We start from the raw sequence: 19,492 nt of genomic DNA, 5'->3' as shown, positions 1-19,492 counted from the left end.
TACATATAATTCTCACAGCAAAATGACTGACCAAGTATTATTATTTTATCAACTGCTTGTACCCACATCATTTTCAGGTTCTTGTATATTTTTTGTTGTATTAAAGGTTAGACTCTCACATTTGGGCTTTAACAGGCTGAGGGCTTTGCTGAGACAGTCAGCTGTAACCTCTTCCTTATGTCTCCCTTAAGTTACAGGGCAGGGTACGGTTGCAAATAGACTAGCAATCTCTGACTCATTTCTTTGTGCTGTTTTAATTGAAAATGGTCACTCATTGAAGAGAGAGGCTGAAGTGGTACTGCTGGCTGTAGGGCAATACTAAAAAACCAGTGAGGAGGGAGGGGGTAGTCGCAGCACAACAGTGCCAGCAAGGTGGAGGAGAGGCTATGGGGAGGCACTTGTCTGATTCACCACAGGGTGCTGTGCCCCCCCATTGGGCAAGGGCTCCGAGGCCGCACAGAGAAAGGGGGACCTGTTCTGAGGGAACTGGTCCTGGGCCTTAGGGGAAAAACACTGGTGGGCCAGAGCGAGCTGTGTCCGACTTCTCCTTGCCAGGGCCGGAGCCCTGTGCTCCGCGCTGTACAGCAAGGCTGGGCAAGGAGCTGGGCAGGAGACACCCCCGAGGCGGGGTTCTCGTTGCCTGAGGAGCCCAGAAGCGGTCCCCCTCGCCCCGGTAGCGCCGCCTCCGCTGCTCAGCTCCCGGCGCTCAGGAGCCGGGCTGGAATGGATCGGATGGAGGGAGGGAGGGAGAGAGGGGGGAGGCGGCTGGTTGCTACGTGATTCCTTTGTCGCTGCGGCGCCCTTGCCCGGCTCAGCAGCACGCGCGGCTCAGCCCCAGAGCGCGAGCCGGAGCGGAGCAGCCAGCGAGGGGCACCGGCGCCGCGTCCCCCTGAGCCCAGCGTGGGCAGCCAGCGGCAGCGCGTCCCCCTGCGCCTGCCGGGGAGAGGCGCGGGCGCCATGGGGTCCCCCAGCCTCAGCCGCTCCTCGCAGTCCCTGCACCGGCTGTAAGGCGGCGGCGCGGCGCCCTCTCCTGCACCCTCCCCCGGGGCCGGGGGGCCATGGCCAGCGGAGCTCCGTGAGCCGTGGGACTCCCGGGCGCTTCTGGAAGCAGGGAGCGGCATTGATGTGTGAGCCCCACAAATGGCTCTCGGTGAGGAGGGGGCTGATCAGAGGTGTGAGCATCCCGGGCAGCTGGGGGACCTGTTTGCCGCCTCTCTGCCTTGGGCAGCTGGCAGAGCCCTCGGATGCCCTGATCGGCGGAGCTCCCAGCCACCTACCAGCCAAGGGGCCATCTCCAGGGCTGTCATGCTGATTGGGGTGATCCTAGCCCTTTTTCAGAGTGTCCAGGCTGAACAGGGTAAGGAACACGCCTTGATCTTTGAGTCCTCCCCGGAGCGGTGCACTGAGCAGGGACCACTCTTTCCAGGGGGCCGGAGGGCTGGTTTCTTACACGGAGATGGCTGCAGGGTGCATATCCATATTTTTGTTACAAGCTACTGCAGTGTCAGAAACCTGCCTTCGGAAGACAGTACCATTCATTGGGAGGATGGGTTTGCAGGGCGGTTCGGGTTTGAGTAAATAAAAGTTACAGCTACCTGCATATTAGCCGCACTTCACTGCAATGGAAAAGGGGTCTATTATATTTGGTATATGTCTATAATACTTTGTTTGCTAAGGGTGAGATAAACGGATAACTGAAGTCTAAAATATGCTTTGTAAAATGTAATCCAGTCTTCCTCCCCTTTCCAGCAGAGGTTAAATATAATGGAAGAGAGGCATTCTAGCTGTTTTTCTTCTTTTTTTGTAGAAGTCCTACAACATAAGGAGCTCTCTGGTCCTTTTTGGCCAGTACAAGACTAATATCCTCTTTTCCTATGGGACAGTCTGCTTCTATTAGCTCTTGTACCTGGCAGGGAAAGAGAGACTGCAAGAGGCTTTTGTTAAACTACAGGATCGTTTCCTTTGTGGGCGTTTTTTGAGGGGGGGGGGCAGGTTCTTATGAGTTCTGAGTGTAAAACAAATCTCAAATGCAATTTAGAATTCTAAGTATGTCTAGGTTATATTTTTCTGATTTCCTTGACTGTTTTGGAAGTCCATTCTGTATTGTCTTTAGTTTTGATAGTAATAATTTTACTGGTTGACCTCAATGCAAGAATAGTTACTGTTTGGAAAGAGCAGTGGGCATGTTTATTGAGTGGTAATTAGATGTATTATACTAACATTTTAGACGCCAAGAAGTGTAAATCTAAGGCTATGCTAATACAATAGAAATAGACTAGTACCAATATAAGGCTAAATTAGTGCCCTGGCTTTAAAAAATAACACCAATGTATACACTGCCCTATTTTTGACAAATCTCTTATTGCTTATTGTATTTCTATTGCTGTTTCATGTTTAAATGGTAAAATGAATACTGTAGTTGGTGTAAATCAGTTTCTTTGATATAGCGCTCCCATATCTACATGCTTTTAGAATGAATGTACAGTAATTGTGTGCAATTGAGGTAGGGTATGGCTATAATGTAACGCAGGTTCTAATTTACAAATTGTGAATTTAAAAAGAACCAATGCTTCATACTTCATTACTTGCTCTGAATTTATAAATACTGTAGTTTGATTTATTCATATAAGATAAATTATTCTTTGTGGCACAGGATTGGGGGACTAGACATTTTTCTTTTCATCTATAAGCATCGTACTTGACAACTCAGTCTACATTTCATATTAACTCTCACATTAAGTCTAAATTAAAAAATGAAATATATCCACTTTAATCCCATCTTTCATGACTGAATTTTTAATTTGGGGAAGGCAATGGGATATGATGCATTTTTCTTCTTAAGGTCCCTACATCATTTAGTCTGGTTAGTAGTCAACAAAAGTATTTACAATATGATTGCTCCTTGATCACCTTTGTGAAATGATAATGAGCTTACCTTTATGTATAATATTTAATTCAGAAGAATCCCAAAGCATTTGCAAAACTATATATGAATCACATTGCCAATAGTGAAATAAAAAGCTGATAATTTGCTAAATAGCATACAGCAAAACTACCTAACAGCGGCATAATACAGGAAGTGAAAAATACTGACCAATTGAAACTACAGGGGAATTTTAGATAGGTCATAGAATATAATTACCTAAACTGGAAATAGGACAGGATCGGGGGTCATTAATAAAAAAGAAACTACACTTTAGCTTGTAATAGCTAAATACATTTTTTTATCCAGTGTAAATAGGGATGATACATAATTTTGAAATGAAGCAGTTGGAACATAATTAAACCTATTGTAGTTAGTAACATTCATGTAGCGCTTTGAGTGAAGTTACAAATACAACAGCCTTATATTTATATGGACTTATGATTATTTTATTTTACTGTCATTTGAATAATTAGTTGAATTTGAATTTTCATCAGCATAAAAGCTTCTGCCTTCCATTTAGATATAGGGTGTGAAATCTTGGTCTCACTGAAATCAATGGAAAAACTCCCACTGCCTTCAATAGGGCCAGGATTTCACCCCAGAATACTATTTTTTTTCTCATGAGGGTTCTTGAAACATTTTTCTTCTTGTTAGTTTATAAAATTCAACCAATTAGATGCTAATGCATATGTAGCTTTGCACTTGAATAACAGATTGAATCTAATGTAAATATGTGCAGCCAAATTATCTGCTGGTGTAAATTGGCTCAGCTCCATTGACTTCAGTGGTTGTACCAGTTCTCATACTAGGCCCATCACTGTTATATGAGTGACTTCCAATGGTGCAGTAAGCAATGTAACTATTATTTGTCATGTGTTATTCCTTCTCCAGGCTTCTCCGCAGGGGGGGAAATTTGCACATGGTTTTTGTTGTTGTTTTAGTGTATGGTTTGTGTATGGCCTTTTGTGTATGAAGGCAAAGAAGTATGTTTTGTTCATGGAGGGGAAAGAGAATGTGGTCTATGGTTGCTCTGAGGTCCTGAACAATTCATAAAGAAGAACTTTAGTTTTGTGAAAGTAGAGTTGATTTTTAAATAGAGGTTATGTCCTGAGGGTTGGTGATGGGGGATTATAGCTACCAGAAATATGTGTATACACTGAACTTGGTAGAAAATGTGACATGAATTAATTCCCCTGCAAGGAACTCCTTACAGGATCAGTCTTTCTACCTCTGTGCTTGTACTGAGCCAAACACAACAGGGCCCCAGTGTTGAACAAAGCCTTAGAGAAAGCAGCAGATCCAAAACTCTCTTGTGTGTAGGTAAGCTCTGTCCAGTTGGGAGAGCATCTGGAGCTGTTTGCAAGGACTGCAGAGGGACAGGAGAGACCACAGGCCTGCTTCCAACCCAGGGCGCCCACTGGAGGGAAGGGGCTTTCCCACCTACTCTGCAGTGTGAGGTGGCAAGGAAGTTCAGCTGGAGCTATCTAGGCTGGAAGAAGGACCCTTTGGTCTGCAGTGGTGGAGCACATTGGCTGAAGCATTTGGATAGAGGGGTTGCAGCTGGTGAGCGTGGGGGACATGGAAAAAAATGGTAAGAAGAGTTGCCTTTTTCATTTTGCTGATAGTTAGTCTGTTCAGTTTAGATGGTGAGCTTGTCATGGGAAAGGCCATATCTTCCCATGTGTTTGCAGAGCATTAGCCCAATGGGTCCCTACCATAAGTAATAATAATTGCATAAATAATAATGGCACATTCAGTGCAGTGCCCCCTAACACTACCTGGACCTTTGGTTCAATGACTCAGAGAGCACAGTGTCACTTGGTGAATTGCCAGCACTATTCTCCATAGATCTGGGGTTTTCTATGCATGTCTCCTGTCTGAGTACTGAGTAGCTTCTGAGAACGAATGAGATCACTGCCCAAAGTGGCATATCTGTAAGTATATCTCAGTCAAAGTTCTGGTAGATAGCTGTTCACATCACAAAAACTGCCATCAAAAATGGCACCTTTGCTGCTAGCCTCAGTGAGCATGCCAAGGATTGCACATGCATGGTGAACGAACTACTTTCTAAATGCTAAGGTGGTTCCTCCAGTGCAGAGCTGACACACATTAATGAGGTACTGTGGAAAGCTTGCAGTGTCACTGGCCATACTATCCTTTTTTTCTTCATTCTGTAGACGAATCAATCCAGCGTTTTTCATGAGCATTAAACTACTAATTTCTTTTCCTGATAGATGATGTTTAATGGTTTTGATAATTCAAATAGAACAAAATGTATGTAAATGCTTGCCCTAGGAAAATAAACAAGACAAATGAATAGCAGAGTTGGAAATTAACCAATGAAATGTTATTTGCAAAGTCTCAAATCTTGGCTCATTTTAGCCAAAACACAGTAGAAGCACTGTGGTTCTTCTGCACGGGATGGAGGAAGTAGGCCATGGAGAGCATGCAGGGGGGTCTATACATCTCTGGGAATTGTGCTTCTTTATGTGGGTGTGTTAGAGGGCACGATTGATGTATACGTATTACATAAACCTGGTCCTTGTAGATTGCGAGTCTGAAATGAACACACATTAATTGGTGCAAAGCTAGGTTACTCTTGGTGTTTGTGTGGGGATGGAGGATTTGAGATATCTCAGATAAATTAATATCTAAATAGGTTGTATTATACCACATCCTATGTAGGGAAGGACAAGTGAATTATATTGTAAACTAGGGTTACATGTTAAAAGTATGTCCATGTTTACATTATTAATGCCTCTACTTCTGACTGACTTCGGGGTAGTGCATTTTTGGGACCTCCAGTAATATGCTCAACTTAGTATCATGAATTCTCTTAATTTTTCACAGTGCTGCGTTTTGAAAGCCCCCCATCAACTTATGCTTGGGGTCAGACTGATGGTGGCAGAGAATGCTGCCTACTCATTCTATTCCCTCAGTAGCTGGATGTCTCTGCTGAAATGATGGGGACTGAAACAGTTAAAAGTGCTGACATTTACCTTATTGTCTGGCCTTAAACTCTATAATTCTATGTTAGGCTTCAGAGTCAACATATCACTGAAATGAGTGGGGACATTGCAATCTTCTGAGAGCTGTTGTTTTAGACTGACTCAGGGAGGAAACACTGCAATGGTTGGACTGATCCACATTTTGCTTGCAGTCATAAGCACCTAAACCTCAGTTTGACCACACACTGGTAACACTCCACATTGCTCTCGTTGACGCTTGCTCTCCGGCAAGAGGAAGGAGCATCTCTGACAGGCTGTGGATGGACATACATCTAGGTCTCCTCAGCTAATACAACTCAGAGGAAAAATTCCATATTCAGATATTCATTAAGGCAATAGATGTATGGGAGATAGAAAGAGCAATTTCTGTAGTCTAAAGCAGTGGTTAGTGTTCTTGGTTCCTGTGTGTTAAGAGGTTGTGTTCTTGGAACAATGGGTCTTACAGAATGTCTCTGGAATTATTAAGGGGCGCTCTCCAAGGACAAGACAGCTGGTTCTTCCATAAATAGTTTTTCAAAAAGTTGAGTAAATAATATTTTCATACTTCAGTAGAAGTTTTTGCAGGCCTTTTCTCAGAGGAGGAAGAAGTACAAAAGAACTCCAAACTAATTTCCACTTAACCAAACAGTCTGTGTTAAATAGAGGTGGCTAGGACAGAAGTAGTAGGATTCCACCGAAGTAATATCACCCACTTGAGTAAAAAGACAACTTAGCAGATAGACCTTTCTCCTTATTAAAGCTCAAAGACTGCTGTATATGGGAGCAGTTGGTGCTGCCACCATGAGTTGGGGCCCTCACTTCTCATCTCCCCTTAGAAGAGGGTACTGCTGATTCTGAATGTTGGAACACTACTTCATCTACACCCACGTTCCAGCAGTCCGTATCTGAGCCAGCTGTACCTACTCATAGGGCCCTCATCACTGTAGTATTTGAACATCTTACAATCATTAACGGATTGTATCCTCACAACACCCTTATGAGGTGGGAGTATTATCCTTCTTTTACAGTTGAAGAACTGAATGCTCTTAAAATCTGAGAAGTAAGTAACATGCTGGTAGGTATCTGAAGTATATCCATGAACACAGATTGTGCTTTTAAAAGATCCATTAGCACTAGCCCAATGAGCGTCAGTTTCACTATCTTCTCCTAAACTGGGGAGCTATTTCAGAAACTAAAGATGAAAGTCTGCTTATGGTGTGTTCTTTGGGCTTTGTGCTAGAAATCAGATATAACATTTGGGTATGGGAGGGGGTTCCAACCTGGGGCAAGGGTTTGGGGTGCAGGAAGGGGTTTGGGGTGCGGGCTCTGGCCAGGTGGTGCTTACCTCAGGTGGTTCCCGGTCTGTGGTGCAGCGGGGCTAAGGCAGGCTCCCTGCCTGCTCTGGCTCTGCATGGCTCCCGGAAGTGGAGGCATGTCCCCTCTCCGACTCCTAGATGGAGCGTCCAGGGGGCTCTGCATGCTGCCCGCACCTGCAGGTGCTGCCCCCGCAGCTCCCATTGGCCACAGTTCCCGGCCAATGGGAGCTGCAGAGCTAGTGCTCGGGGCGGGGACAGCACACAGAGCCCTTGTGCCCACCCCTGCACCTAGAAGCCGAACATGCTGCTGCTTCTGGGAGCCGTGCAGAGCCGGGACAAGCAGGGAGTCTGCCAGCCCCGCTGCACCGCTGACCGGACTTTTAGCAGCCCAGTCAGCAATGCTGACCGGCGCCGCCGGGCATTCTGGTTGAAAATGACGCCTGGCAACCCTATTCAGTGAATGTTTTTACAGAGGTGCTGCATTTCTCCATTACTTTTTAACCCATGTGTGACATTGCAGTCTATATAATTTTATAAAAATATGCTAATGAGTGAATATAATGTAACTGGAATATGCTTCATGCAAAAGGTCTCTTGTAAGGTATCATTATAAAGCTTATAATCTACTGAGTGTGATCATCCTGTTTGTATAAATGTACCACTCTTGTATCTGAAACTAGAAATATGAAATATAACTCTGAGGACCTATTGTAATTATGCAAAGTGTGGGCCATTAATGGTGGTTTGGAATCTTGATGACTCCCATTAACCAGGACAATTGTCTGCAGATGGGTGTGTTTTACCTGTAAGTCTTCCTGTATACGTGTGTGCTGGCAAGTGGGCAATGAAGTCTTGCAATGACATGTGATCATGTCACCTGAACTGGAATCCATCTTTAACCTGGTGCTTTTCCAGTGAGGGGGGGTGGAAACCCAGAGAGGGACAAAGGGTTCCCGCCTTATGCAAAAGATATATAAAGGGGTGGAACAGAACAAAGAGAGGAGAGGAGTCATCATGAGGAATCCCCTAGCTACCACCTGAGCTGGAATAAGAGCTGTACCAGGGGAAAGAATTGTGCCCAGGCCTGGAAGGTGTCCAGTCTGAGGAAAAAACTTACTAAAGCATCTCTGAGGGGTGAGATTATCTGTATGCAGTTTGATTAGACATAGATTTGCACATTTTATTTTATTTTGCTTGGTGACTTACTTTGTTCTGTCTGTTACTACTTGGAACCACTTAAATCCTACTTTCTGTATTTAATAAAATAACTTTTTACTTATTAATTAACTCAGAGTATGTATTAATACCTGGGGAGCAAACAACTGTGCATATCTCTCTATCAGTGTTATAGAGGGCGAACAATTTATGAGTTTACCCTGTATAAGCTTTATACAGGGTAAAATGGATTTATTTGGGTTTAGACCCCATTGGAAGTTGGGCATCTGAGTGTTAAAGACAGGAACACTTCTGTTAGCTGCTTTCAGGTAAACCTGCAGCTTTGGGGCAAGTAATTCAGACTCTGGGTCTTTGTTGGAGCAGACGGGAGTGTCTGGCTCAGCAAGACAGGGTGCTGGGGCCCCGAGCTGGCAGGGAAGGCAGGGGTAGAAGTAGTCTTGGCACATCAGGTGGCAGCTCCCAAGAGGGTTTCTGTCACACCATGTATCCTATTTCTGTATCTGTGAATATGGTGGAAAAAGTGTATTCGTTGTCACAGTATAAATTTTCAGTGGCGATCCAGTGTCTGGCCTGTTCATGTGTGCTGATACACCTCTACTCCGACATAACGCGACCCGATATAACACGAATTCGGATATAACACGGTAAAGCAGTGCTCCGGGGCGGCGGGGCTGTGCACTCCGATGGATCAAAGCAAGTTCGATATAACGCGGTTTCACCTATAACTTGGTAAGATTTTTTGGCTCCCGAGGACAGCGTTATATCGGGGTAGAGGTGTATTTGTAGTTTGGAGACTGGGTTATGATGCATTGATTAGACTTGCTGCTGAAAATCTTCACTACCTTCCTCTCACATGTGCATTTTCTTTCAGAATTGGATGTAAGATTGCCTGACGCTTTATTTACAGGCAACACAACTGGAAACCATGTATCTGTACAATGAAATGTAAAATTTCTAAAACAAAAAAAAATCCATCTGAAGGTCAGTTAGCAAAATCTAGCAGGATTATTCTGTGTTATTCCACCTTCTAGAGAACCTATACTTTCATTACATACTTGTTTGTATGCAAATAAATGAAGAATATTTAGCTAGCTAGTTTAAATGGCTTCAAAGGATCTGTATTCATAAAATGAAACCCTTTGATGGTCACTTGCTAAGAGTAACTCAGGGAAGTTGTTTTGTAATGAAGTGTAAATTGTGAATGGTGTAGAACAAATTTTTAAAAGGCAGTGAGTCAGAGGCTCGTTACAGATTAGTTTATATTTTTAAATATATGAAATTAAAATGAAAAATGTTGATGTTTCTAGCAAAGTAATGGAAAAATAAGATGTATTACTTTTCTCACAGTTTCTTTAAAGTACTTTTTTGAACAGGGTCTGCTAAAATAAATGTTCAGGCTGCTAAAGCAAAAATGGTAAGAAAAGAGCTGGAAAAACTGAAGTTTACCCTTGAACAGTTAATTATCAAATAGTAGTTCTTTGTTTTGAAAAGAACAAAAGGAGCTAGACTGTTATTTTGTGTGTCACTGAAGTGCTGAGAAGCTGATTTAAAAGAAACCATTACAGACTTAACTGGTCCTTTCTTTTAATCTGATGAACTGCTGGGGCAGATGGGTGTATTGCTAGTAAAGGACTGAATTTTTATAAGAGTCATGGCTAGTTAGAAAATGGAACGATGCACAGCTTTATCACTTTCCATGATTGCAGGATGTTCTAAGAACTCTGGTCTTTAAACTGGAGATTCCAGAGGCGGTATGAGGGAACCCTCAAAACTCTCCTTTTCATTTTTGTTTTTAGCAAACAGTGGTCTGTTTACATTAAATTTAATTTAGCATACTGCAGTCTGATTATGCTTCTGTGGTACTGTAGGTTTAAATTTCTTTGATCCAGTATCAAAAACATTTTGGATGAAAAGTTTTTCTGCTTGCGATAAATGTTTAAAGGCTGATTTTAGAGCTGTTGAGAGTCCACAGCAGATTTTAGCTAGAGTTATAGATGCCCAGCACCTCTGAAAATCAAACCATCTTTTTCCCAATTATATCTGAAGTATATATATATGGAGATATACCTATCTCATAGAGCTGGAAGGGACCCTGAAAGGTCATCAAGTCTAGCCCCCTGCCTTCACTAGCAGAACCCAGTACTGATTTTGCCCCAGATCCCTAAGTGGCCCCCTCAAGGATTGAACTCACAATCCTGGGTTTAGCAGGCCAATGTTCAAACCACTGAGCTATCCCTCCCTATGTTATGACATTAATATCAGTAACAGACTTTAAAAACACTAATGAGAGACAATCAATATACAGGCTTGCATAAATCAGGGTAGGTACAGGTTTGTTACAAAATAAGTACCAGCAGAGGTGTTTTCAAAGCTGGAGCCAGCTCAGCTAATAATACCATTACACACAGGGAATCTATTCAGGGTTCAAATGTCCAAAAAAATGTAAATGTAACTAAATCTGAATGACCCAGAAACTCTTATTCTGGCTGTAATGGCTGCATCATTGAATCGCCACACTGCATAAGTACCTCAGTACAAATATTATTCATGAACCCATTAACTACTTACTAGAAAGAACTAAACTCATTGCTGTTTTAGAAACAAAAATGTACTCGGAGAAAATAGTTTAAAATTTTGTATCAGCCTTCCTCTTCAGCACAGAGAGTGGGAACCAGGTAGACACGTGGGGTTTTACAAAGAGTGTGGGATAGGGTTATCTCTGACACACTAGTTGGAAAAAGAAGAGATTTGGCATTACTCAGTGGAGAGTATACATAGTATGGGATGCTATATTGGAAAACAGAAGGCAAGTTCTTTGGGGGCAGGGATTGCATCCTTGTACATATTTGTACAGTGCTTGCCTCCATATCTGTACAATGATTCTCATTGGGGCATTTGGGGGCTGCTGCAATATTAATAATAATAATTGCCCTAATTTATTTTTATTGAAAAATAAAAAATGCACCTATATAAAGCCATAGGTGCTTGAATACATAATTAATATTAGATCAAAACAACCCCCCAGCAGCATTAAATAATTATTCTGATATTATTCTGCCAGCCTGCCACCTACTTGAAAAAAAGAAAAGCTCTGTTCCATGCTCTCATCATTTTGGGAAGCCTTCTTCAAAAACTCTGTCAAACAAGGTATATAACAAGATTGAGAAAGGTATTAGACATTTATCTGGAGAACAAGCACATCCAGTGTTCCCATAATTAATGATAAAATTTTTGGGGATATTAAATCTCATGCTTCAGTGCTTAAACCAGTCTCTAGCTATTATAGATCGGGATGAGATTTATTGGAGGGGGTGGGAGGGTTTAGATCTGGCTACTGCGGAGTTTTTACACCTTCCTCTGCAGCTTCTGGTACTGGCCATTGTCAGAGACAGGAAAGTGGGCTAGACCAGGGGTTCTCAACCTTTTTCTTTTGAGGCCCCTCCAATATGCTATAAAAATTCCATGGCCCAGCTGTGCCACAACAACTGTTTTCTGCATATAAAAGCAAGGGCTGGTGTTAGGGGCTATCAGGGAGGGCAATTGCCCGGGGCCCCACACCATAGGGGGCAACACGAAGCTAAGTTGCTCAGGCTTCGGCTTCAGCCCCAGGTGGCAGGGCTCAGGGTCCCAGGCTGCAGTCCTGCATGGGGGGACTTGGGCTTTATGCCCTGGGCCCTAGTGAATCTAATGCCAGCCATGCTTGGTGGACCCCTTGAAACTTGCTCGTGGCCCCCCAGGGGGCCCCAGACTCCTGGTTGAGAATCACTGGGCTAGACAGACCTCAGGTAGAGTTGCCAGGTGTCCGGTTTTTGACTGAAATGCTGACCGGGCTATTAAAAGTCCAGTTGGTGACGCAGCTGGGCTAAGGCAGACTCCCTGCTTGCTGTGGCTCCTTGTGGCTCCTGGAAGCAGCAGCATATCCCCACTCTGGCTCCTACGCATAGGGGCAGCCAAGGGGCTCCGCACGCTGCCGCTGCCCCATGTGCTGGCTTCGCAACTCCCATTGGCCGGGAACCACAGCCAATGGGAGCTGCGGGGGCAGTGCCTGCAGACAGGGCAGTGTGCAGAGCCGCCTGGCCATATCTCCGCATAGGAGCCAGAGAGGGGACTGGGAGCTGCTTAAGGTAAGTGCCTCCCAGAGCCTACACCCCTGACCCCCTCCTGCAACCCAACCCCCTGCTCCAGCCCTGATCCCCTTCCTGCCCTCCGAACCCCTCAATCCCAGCCCAGAGCACCCTCCTGCACCCTAAACCCCTCCTCCCCAGCCCTACCCCAGAGGTCGCAGCTCCTGCCCCAGCCCTGAACCCCTCCTGTCCTCTGAATCCCTCAGCCCTGGCCCAGAGCACCACCCTGAACCTCAAATCCCTCATCCCCAGTCCCACCCTGGAGCCCTCCCCCCCGCATCCCAACCCCTTGCCCTAGCCCTGATCACCTCCTTCCCTCCGAACCCCTTGTTCCCTGCTCAGAGCATCCTCCTATGCCCCAAACCTCTCATCCATAGCCGGAGCCCTCACCCTCCCCGCACCTCAACCCTCTGCCCCAGCCCAGAGATCCCCTCCCTCATCCTGAACCCCTCATTTCTGACCTCAGCCCAGAGCCCATACCCCATACCCCCTCCCACATCCCAACCCCCTCCCTCAGCCCGGAGCTCCCTCCCATACTCCGAACCCCTCAGCTTCATCCCCCCAGCCTGGAGTGCCCTCCTGTACCCCAAACCCCTCATCCCTGGCCTCACCCCAGAGCCCGCACCCCCAGCTGGAGCCCTGACCACCTCCCACACCCCGACCCCCTCCCACACCCCAACCCCCTAAGCAAGTGAGGGAGGGTGGGGGGCGGAGGGGATGGAGTGAGCAGGGCGGGGCCTTGGAGGCAGGGCGGGGCAGGGGTCAGGGCAAGGGTGTTCGGTTTTGTGCAAGTAGAAGGTTGGCAACCCTACCTTCAGGTCTGATCCAGTCTGGCAATTTCTACATTCCTATATGGATAACCAGAATAAATACTAAAAAGGATATAAGATATATGAGGGATATAAACCCTCATTGTCAGGGCATAAGCCAATCTTTCCCTGGAGGCAGATTATCTCATAACTGCCTAATGCAGGGTTTCTTCCATCGTACTCTGAAACATCTGCTTCTGACCATGGTCACTGGCAGGGTACTGGACTAGATGGGCCATTGGTCTGATCCAGTATGGCAATTCCTAATCAGGTAGATGTAAAAAGTATCCTGCTCCTTTCAGGGCCAAACACAAATACTGCAGAGCTTCTTTAACCCAAGGTAAAGGGATGGCTCACATCAGCCAGACTCCAGAAAGGAAGAGAGAACCCCACCATGTTCTGCCTTCAGCCCCAGTCCTCTTTCTGGAGAGTATTTTCTTGACACGTTCTGCCAGATTTGATTCCTGTCTCCCCACAACACATCACTCTTTATGGTGTGCTGTGGAAATTAACTAATTTCCCACAGTGACCTAGCCCTTCTACACTGCAAATCCTTGCATTCAGAGCAGGTACCTGTCATCCTCCTTATAGCAAGAGTGGGAAAGTTGATACCTTTTCTATGAACCTGTGGGTTCGTTCTGTAGATGCCATTAAGGCTGTATCTATACAACAAACTTTGGTTAATGCAAGTTATGTTGGCATAAAGCTGCCATAGTTAGCATATCGCTACAAGCAGGGATATTCTTTACCAACTGGCAGACTACAATTGGTGAAGTTGTGAAATGCCAGTAGTGATCCTGGGCGACCCAGCCTAGCTGTTGTTTTCCTGGCTCATGAAGCATTACACCGGCCACCTCAATGGCACCAAAGAAAGATTCACCCACCAGCTCAGGAGGTGCAGAATGACAGCTGAATGTGTTTTTGGCAGACTGAAGGCATGATGGCATTGTTTACTCATGAGATTGGATCTCAGTGAAAAAATATTCCAATTGTTATAGCTGCTTGTTGTGTACTGCATAATATCTGTGAGGCAAAGGGACACAACTTGCCACCAGGTGGAGCGGCTGTCTGCTGAGTTTGAATAGCCAGACACCAGGACTATTAGAAAAGCTCATCACAGAGCTATACAGCTCAGGGAAGCCTTGAAAGGTTCACTTGACCAGTCAGCCACCCAGTTTGGTGAACTATACTGAACCTGCTCTTAAGTTTTGGGGGCTGTTAGGAATTGTATGATGCTTGCTGTACGTGTATGAATATAACACTGTTTGTTAATGCACCTATCAGTTATGTGGTGCTTGCTGTACCTTCATAATTATTACAGTTTGTCACTGATCTCATGAGTTCTGTTGCCCTGTACAATAACAAGTTGTGTGTGCTTTCAGAAGTGCTAGGCATTCTGTATCACATGTTGTGAAATAATAAAGATAAACTATGTTCCCAAAAATAGATTTTTATTGCATACCAAAACCAGTGCATAGAAACTATGTGCAATTAACAAACCAAATACAATAAGAACTTCTGAAATAGTTAATGGAACAGAACTAAACAAGGGGAAAGAACATTCCTGTCCATTTCAGTCCATTTTGGCTGCACATACAGCAACTGTGGCTCTCACAGGTCAGTGTATGTGAAGCTGTGGTTGTCCCCGGGTAGATTGGTAGGGGAAGGGATGCAGCCCCTGACGCCACATGGGATGTTGTGGGGGCGTAGGGAGGTGCTAGAATGGAGTTCTCCATTGACTGAAAAGGGAGACAAGTCCATGCTTGTTGAACCTGTAAGTCCACAAGAGTCTGCAGCATTTGTGTTTACTGCCAGAGAAGCCCCATTATGTCCTGGTGCATCTCCCTCTCTTTTGCCTGCTGGAACTCCTGGGCCTTTCATCTGTCCGCTCTTTCCTTCTCCATTCTCTCTGAAATATTTACCCTCCAGGCCCTCTGTTCGTGGTCTATTGCGGTGCTGGCTTTCCAGATCTCGCTGAACATGTCATCTTGAGTCCTCATCTTTTTCCTCCTTATCTGGTCAGGTGTTCTGCAAGTGTGGAGGGGAGGAACTCATCAAGGCCACAGCAGCAGCTACAGATAAAATACACATACGCATCATTGTAAGTATAGTCACAATGGAAAGTGAAAGTTAAGATTCAAAACTCCCTTCCTTTGCTTCCCTAAAGTTTTAAACAAGACACGCTTATTGACATTGCAGCCTTGGAGCACTTGTGCACAGCACCACTCTCCAGCCCCAGCCATGGTGAGTATTACCCAAAAGGGGCTTAGGTGGAAGGGAAATGAAGTGGGAATTGCATGAAACAATACAATTTTGGCCTCTGTTTCCATGGGTCTGAGTGCTGGATAGTGGCACTGAGCCCTGATATTGTTTTCCACAGGCAGTGGTGATTTTAGCTGGTATCTTGCTGCTGCTGAAGGTAACAAAGGCACAGGAAAGCACTGCTGCTGCTGGTGTCCCAAAGCCACCCGGGCCCGTATGCTGCTAGCCTGGGTACTGCAATGGTGCCTGCCGCTGAGTGGTATAGAAAAGTGCCCTACTGTGAAAGAAGAAATAAGGCAGCCATCCCTAGAAACCTTCGGGAGAGGATTGCAGTGTTTCCATGAAAATTTCATTGAGATCTCTCAGGAGGATTCAGGGGACCTCCCTGTGTACATCAACAAACTGCTCTGCTTGCACTCCCCCCCCCACCCCAACTCTACATGGGAATGAAAAGCAAACAGCCCTGCCTCTCCTTGTTGTGCCGCTACGTCTTCTACTATGAGTAAATTAATGAAAAGTTGATAGCTGTGTCCTGCTATGCTGGGGTTGGGCGCCATCACTAAATTTAAACATTGTAATGGGAAAGGTGTTCACACACTTACCCAAGGTTCCTCCCCCTGTATTGGGCTCCCCCGAGCTTAACTGCTGGGACTGATAGGGCTGTGGTGGGGTCTCAGATAGGTCATGGCTTGCGGCATAGCTGAACCCCCGTGACATAGTCCCCTAGCCTACTCCTTTTCCTCTTCCCCCTTGCTGTTCATGGCAGGGGTCTGTGTCTTGGGCCCTCTGGAGGTATCCATGGTGGGCAGCAGGGCGCTGGTGGTGTCTCCGCCAAGTGTGACATGCAGCTGGTTGTAAAAGTGGCAGGTCTGTGGCTCAGCACTAGATTGACTGTTGGTCTCCTTAACCCTGTGCCTGGAGCAGTTCCTTCGCTTTCAAGTGGTACTGCTGCTGATTCCTATTGTAACCCTTTTCCTGCATCCCCTAGTGCAATCTGCTCATACATGTCAATGTTTCTACAGCTGGTCCACAGCTGTGCCTGCACAGTCACTTCTCCCCACATGCCCAGGAGATCCAATATCTCCTGTCTACTCCAGGCCGGAGTGCCTCTGGAGCATATTGCCAGCATGGTCTGTTGGGCAGTTGCACACAACAAGGGAGTGTTGCTGGGTGTACTCGCCACACTGGCCAATCAGGGAAAAGGCATTTCAAAAATTTGCAGGGTTTTTAAAGGGGGTGTGTGGCTTCCTGTCTCTGTGACCTGGGGCAGTGGAATTCACAATTATGACCAGAGCAATCAGTGTCAGGCATTGTGGGACAGCTGCTGGCGGACTGTTAGGCTTGCTATAGGTCACAAAGTGTCTATACTCGCATTGTGTCAATCTCCATGCGTGGACCATGGCTCAGTGCCACTTGGGAGGTGGTGTTACTGTGTTGCTGTAACAGGGTGCTGAAAGTGGGGGGAGACGATTTTAAGGGTAGACACATGCACAACTAGGTTGATGCAAGGTGGCTTACATTTACCTAACTTTATAGTGTAGACCAGGCCTCAGTACTCTCCCACTTCCTCCTCCCCCCTCACTTCACTTGCATTTTAAAAATTCTTTCCCAAGACCATCCTCCAGGGATGCTCACACTTTTGCATCCGTTCCTAACCACAGTGCCCCTTCCAGCAAGAACAGCACTGGAGTGAAATTGATGCAGTCGTTGCATGGGGATTAACTTTACTCTAAATGCAAAGTATTATCATTTTGGATGAATATAGGGTTTAGAGTGTTGCATTAGGGACACATTCAGTTAAAAACATACTGGGTGAAATCCTGGCCCCCTTGAAGTCAGTGGTAGCTCTGCTATCCATGGGGCCAGTATTTTACCCACTGTGGGATAGGACTATTGCATCCATGGCTGGTTTTTGGAGTATAGACCTCAATGTTCTATGTGGAGTACTTAATTAGGAATATTACTGTTTAATTGTAGTTCCTCCATAAGGCCACAAGTGAATCACAGAAGTTAATGGAACTACTCGCATGCCTAAAATTAAGCACACGTTTAAGTGCTTTGTTGGATGGAGGCAAGAGTGCTCATCACCTTGCACGATTGATCCCTATATTAATCAAACCTATTGGGTGTTATATGCTTTCCTAAGAAGTCAACAGTACATCTCTGCTGTTATACATTTTACTTAGCAAAATAAAATTAACTAAGGGTATGTCTACACTATGGACCTTACAGTGGCACAGCTGTACCGCTGTAGCTGCACTCCTGTAAGGTCTCCTGCCAGCATAGAGAGAGCTCTCATGCCGGCATAATTAAACCACCCCCAACGAGCGGCGGTAGCTATGTTGGCAGGAGAGCGTCTCCCACCGACGTAGCACTGTCCACAGTGGCACTTTCATCAGTGAAACTTATGTCAGACAAGGGTGTGTGTTTTTCACACCCCTGACCGACAAAATTTTGCCGACAAAAGTGTTAGTGTAGACAAAGAAATTTGTAAAAAAAAAAAAAAAAAATAAAGATAGTTGGATAACAGTAAAGGAACTGAATTTTCCTTGAATAAAACAGAATATTCAAAATTGATCAAATGTGTTAATACATATGGTATTATGAACATAATGCAAATCAATATTATCACTGAATTTTGAGAGACAAGGTGGGTGAAGTAATATCTTTTATTGAAACTACTTCTGTTAGTGAGAGATCAGTCACGCACCTTTGTCTCTCTAATATCCTGGGACCAACACGGCTACAATATCACTATTATCACTGAATGATAATCTTATCTAAATGTATTTTGGGAATTCAGTTTTGTTTGTATCAATATTAACAATAGGTCACTTTATTATATGATATTATAAATATATAGTAAACTTCTATGCCTGTCATTATAGCAGTCCAATCTGTCTTTTTTCCTATAAAATATCTGTAGTTATTTAAAGTATTATACTAATTTGGTCCTGAATTTGTCTTTTGTCTTAGACAATTATTGCTAAAGTCGATCTTCTGTTGTGCATGTGAATAACATTAAGATTTCTCAATATTCAACTATCAACTCCAAATTCCCTTGATTCATTTTTAAATATTTCTATATTGCTTAGGCTTAATCACAGATATGTAATAATCTTAATTTTTATATCAATAGTGGTCCGATCAAACTGTCAGAATCTGACTGACTTCAGTGGGAGTTGGGCTGGGCCCGAAGCGTACAAACCTAGCTAGGCATGTCACTGCCATCCTTAATTTCAACAATTTTTAAGGTGTTTGTTTTAATTGGGAGTTTGCCTAAGTAAACTCTATATTAAAAACTGAGTACAGAACTCAGGATTTGGTCCCACGCATTTAAAATCAATTTTCATGTGGTATTTAAGTAATTTCCAGCTTCGAGTAACTTTATCCATTTATGAATGCTTTCATGGATGTATCTTTATGCACGGTATAGAAAGCAGTTCTGTTCTGGGGCAATATTGGCCCTTTAAGAGGGAAGAGGCCAGTGCACCTGTGACTGACCTCCAGTTAGGCTTAAAAGGGGCACCTGGGGTTTAGAGGGGGCGAGTGACAGGAGACAGAGCCTGAGAGTAGGGTTACCATATTTTGAGTGTCCAAAAAGAGGACACTCCACGGGGCCCCGGCCCCGCCCCCAGCCCCGCCCACGGCCCCGCCCCATCTCCACCCCTTCCCCCAAAGTCCCCGCCCCAACTCCGCCCCCTCCCCTGCTTCCCGCGAACATTTGATTCGCGGAAAGCCTGAAGCAGGAAGCAGGTAAGCTGCGGGGGTGGGGGGGGAGGAGGCGCGGCCCACTCTGGCCCCCTCCGGCAGCCGGCCCCGGCCCCGGCCTCTCCAGCCTGGCTCGGCTCGGGCCCTGGGGTGCCGGCCCCGGGCCAGCCCCCGGCCGAGC

At 45.3% G+C, this 19,492-nt stretch overlaps 1 protein-coding gene across 1 annotated transcript in view; it reads left to right on the top strand.

Moving 5' to 3' along the window:
• The first annotated feature begins 1,140 nt into the window (after nucleotides 1-1,140).
• Nucleotides 1,141-19,492, top strand: part of KIAA1549L (KIAA1549 like) — a 233,878-nt gene continuing 215,526 nt past the window's right edge. The window contains exon 1 of the mRNA XM_026651564.1: nucleotides 1,141-1,357. Within this exon, the coding sequence (XP_026507349.1) occupies nucleotides 1,141-1,357 (217 nt within the window). The remainder of the gene's footprint in view (nucleotides 1,358-19,492) is intronic.

Source organism: Terrapene carolina, unplaced genomic scaffold, assembly GCF_002925995.2.
Source record: "Terrapene carolina triunguis isolate 2854851 unplaced genomic scaffold, T_m_triunguis-2.0 Scaffold96, whole genome shotgun sequence".
NCBI lineage: Eukaryota > Metazoa > Chordata > Testudines > Emydidae > Terrapene > Terrapene triunguis.
This window is presented reverse-complemented; position numbering and strand designations above follow the sequence as displayed.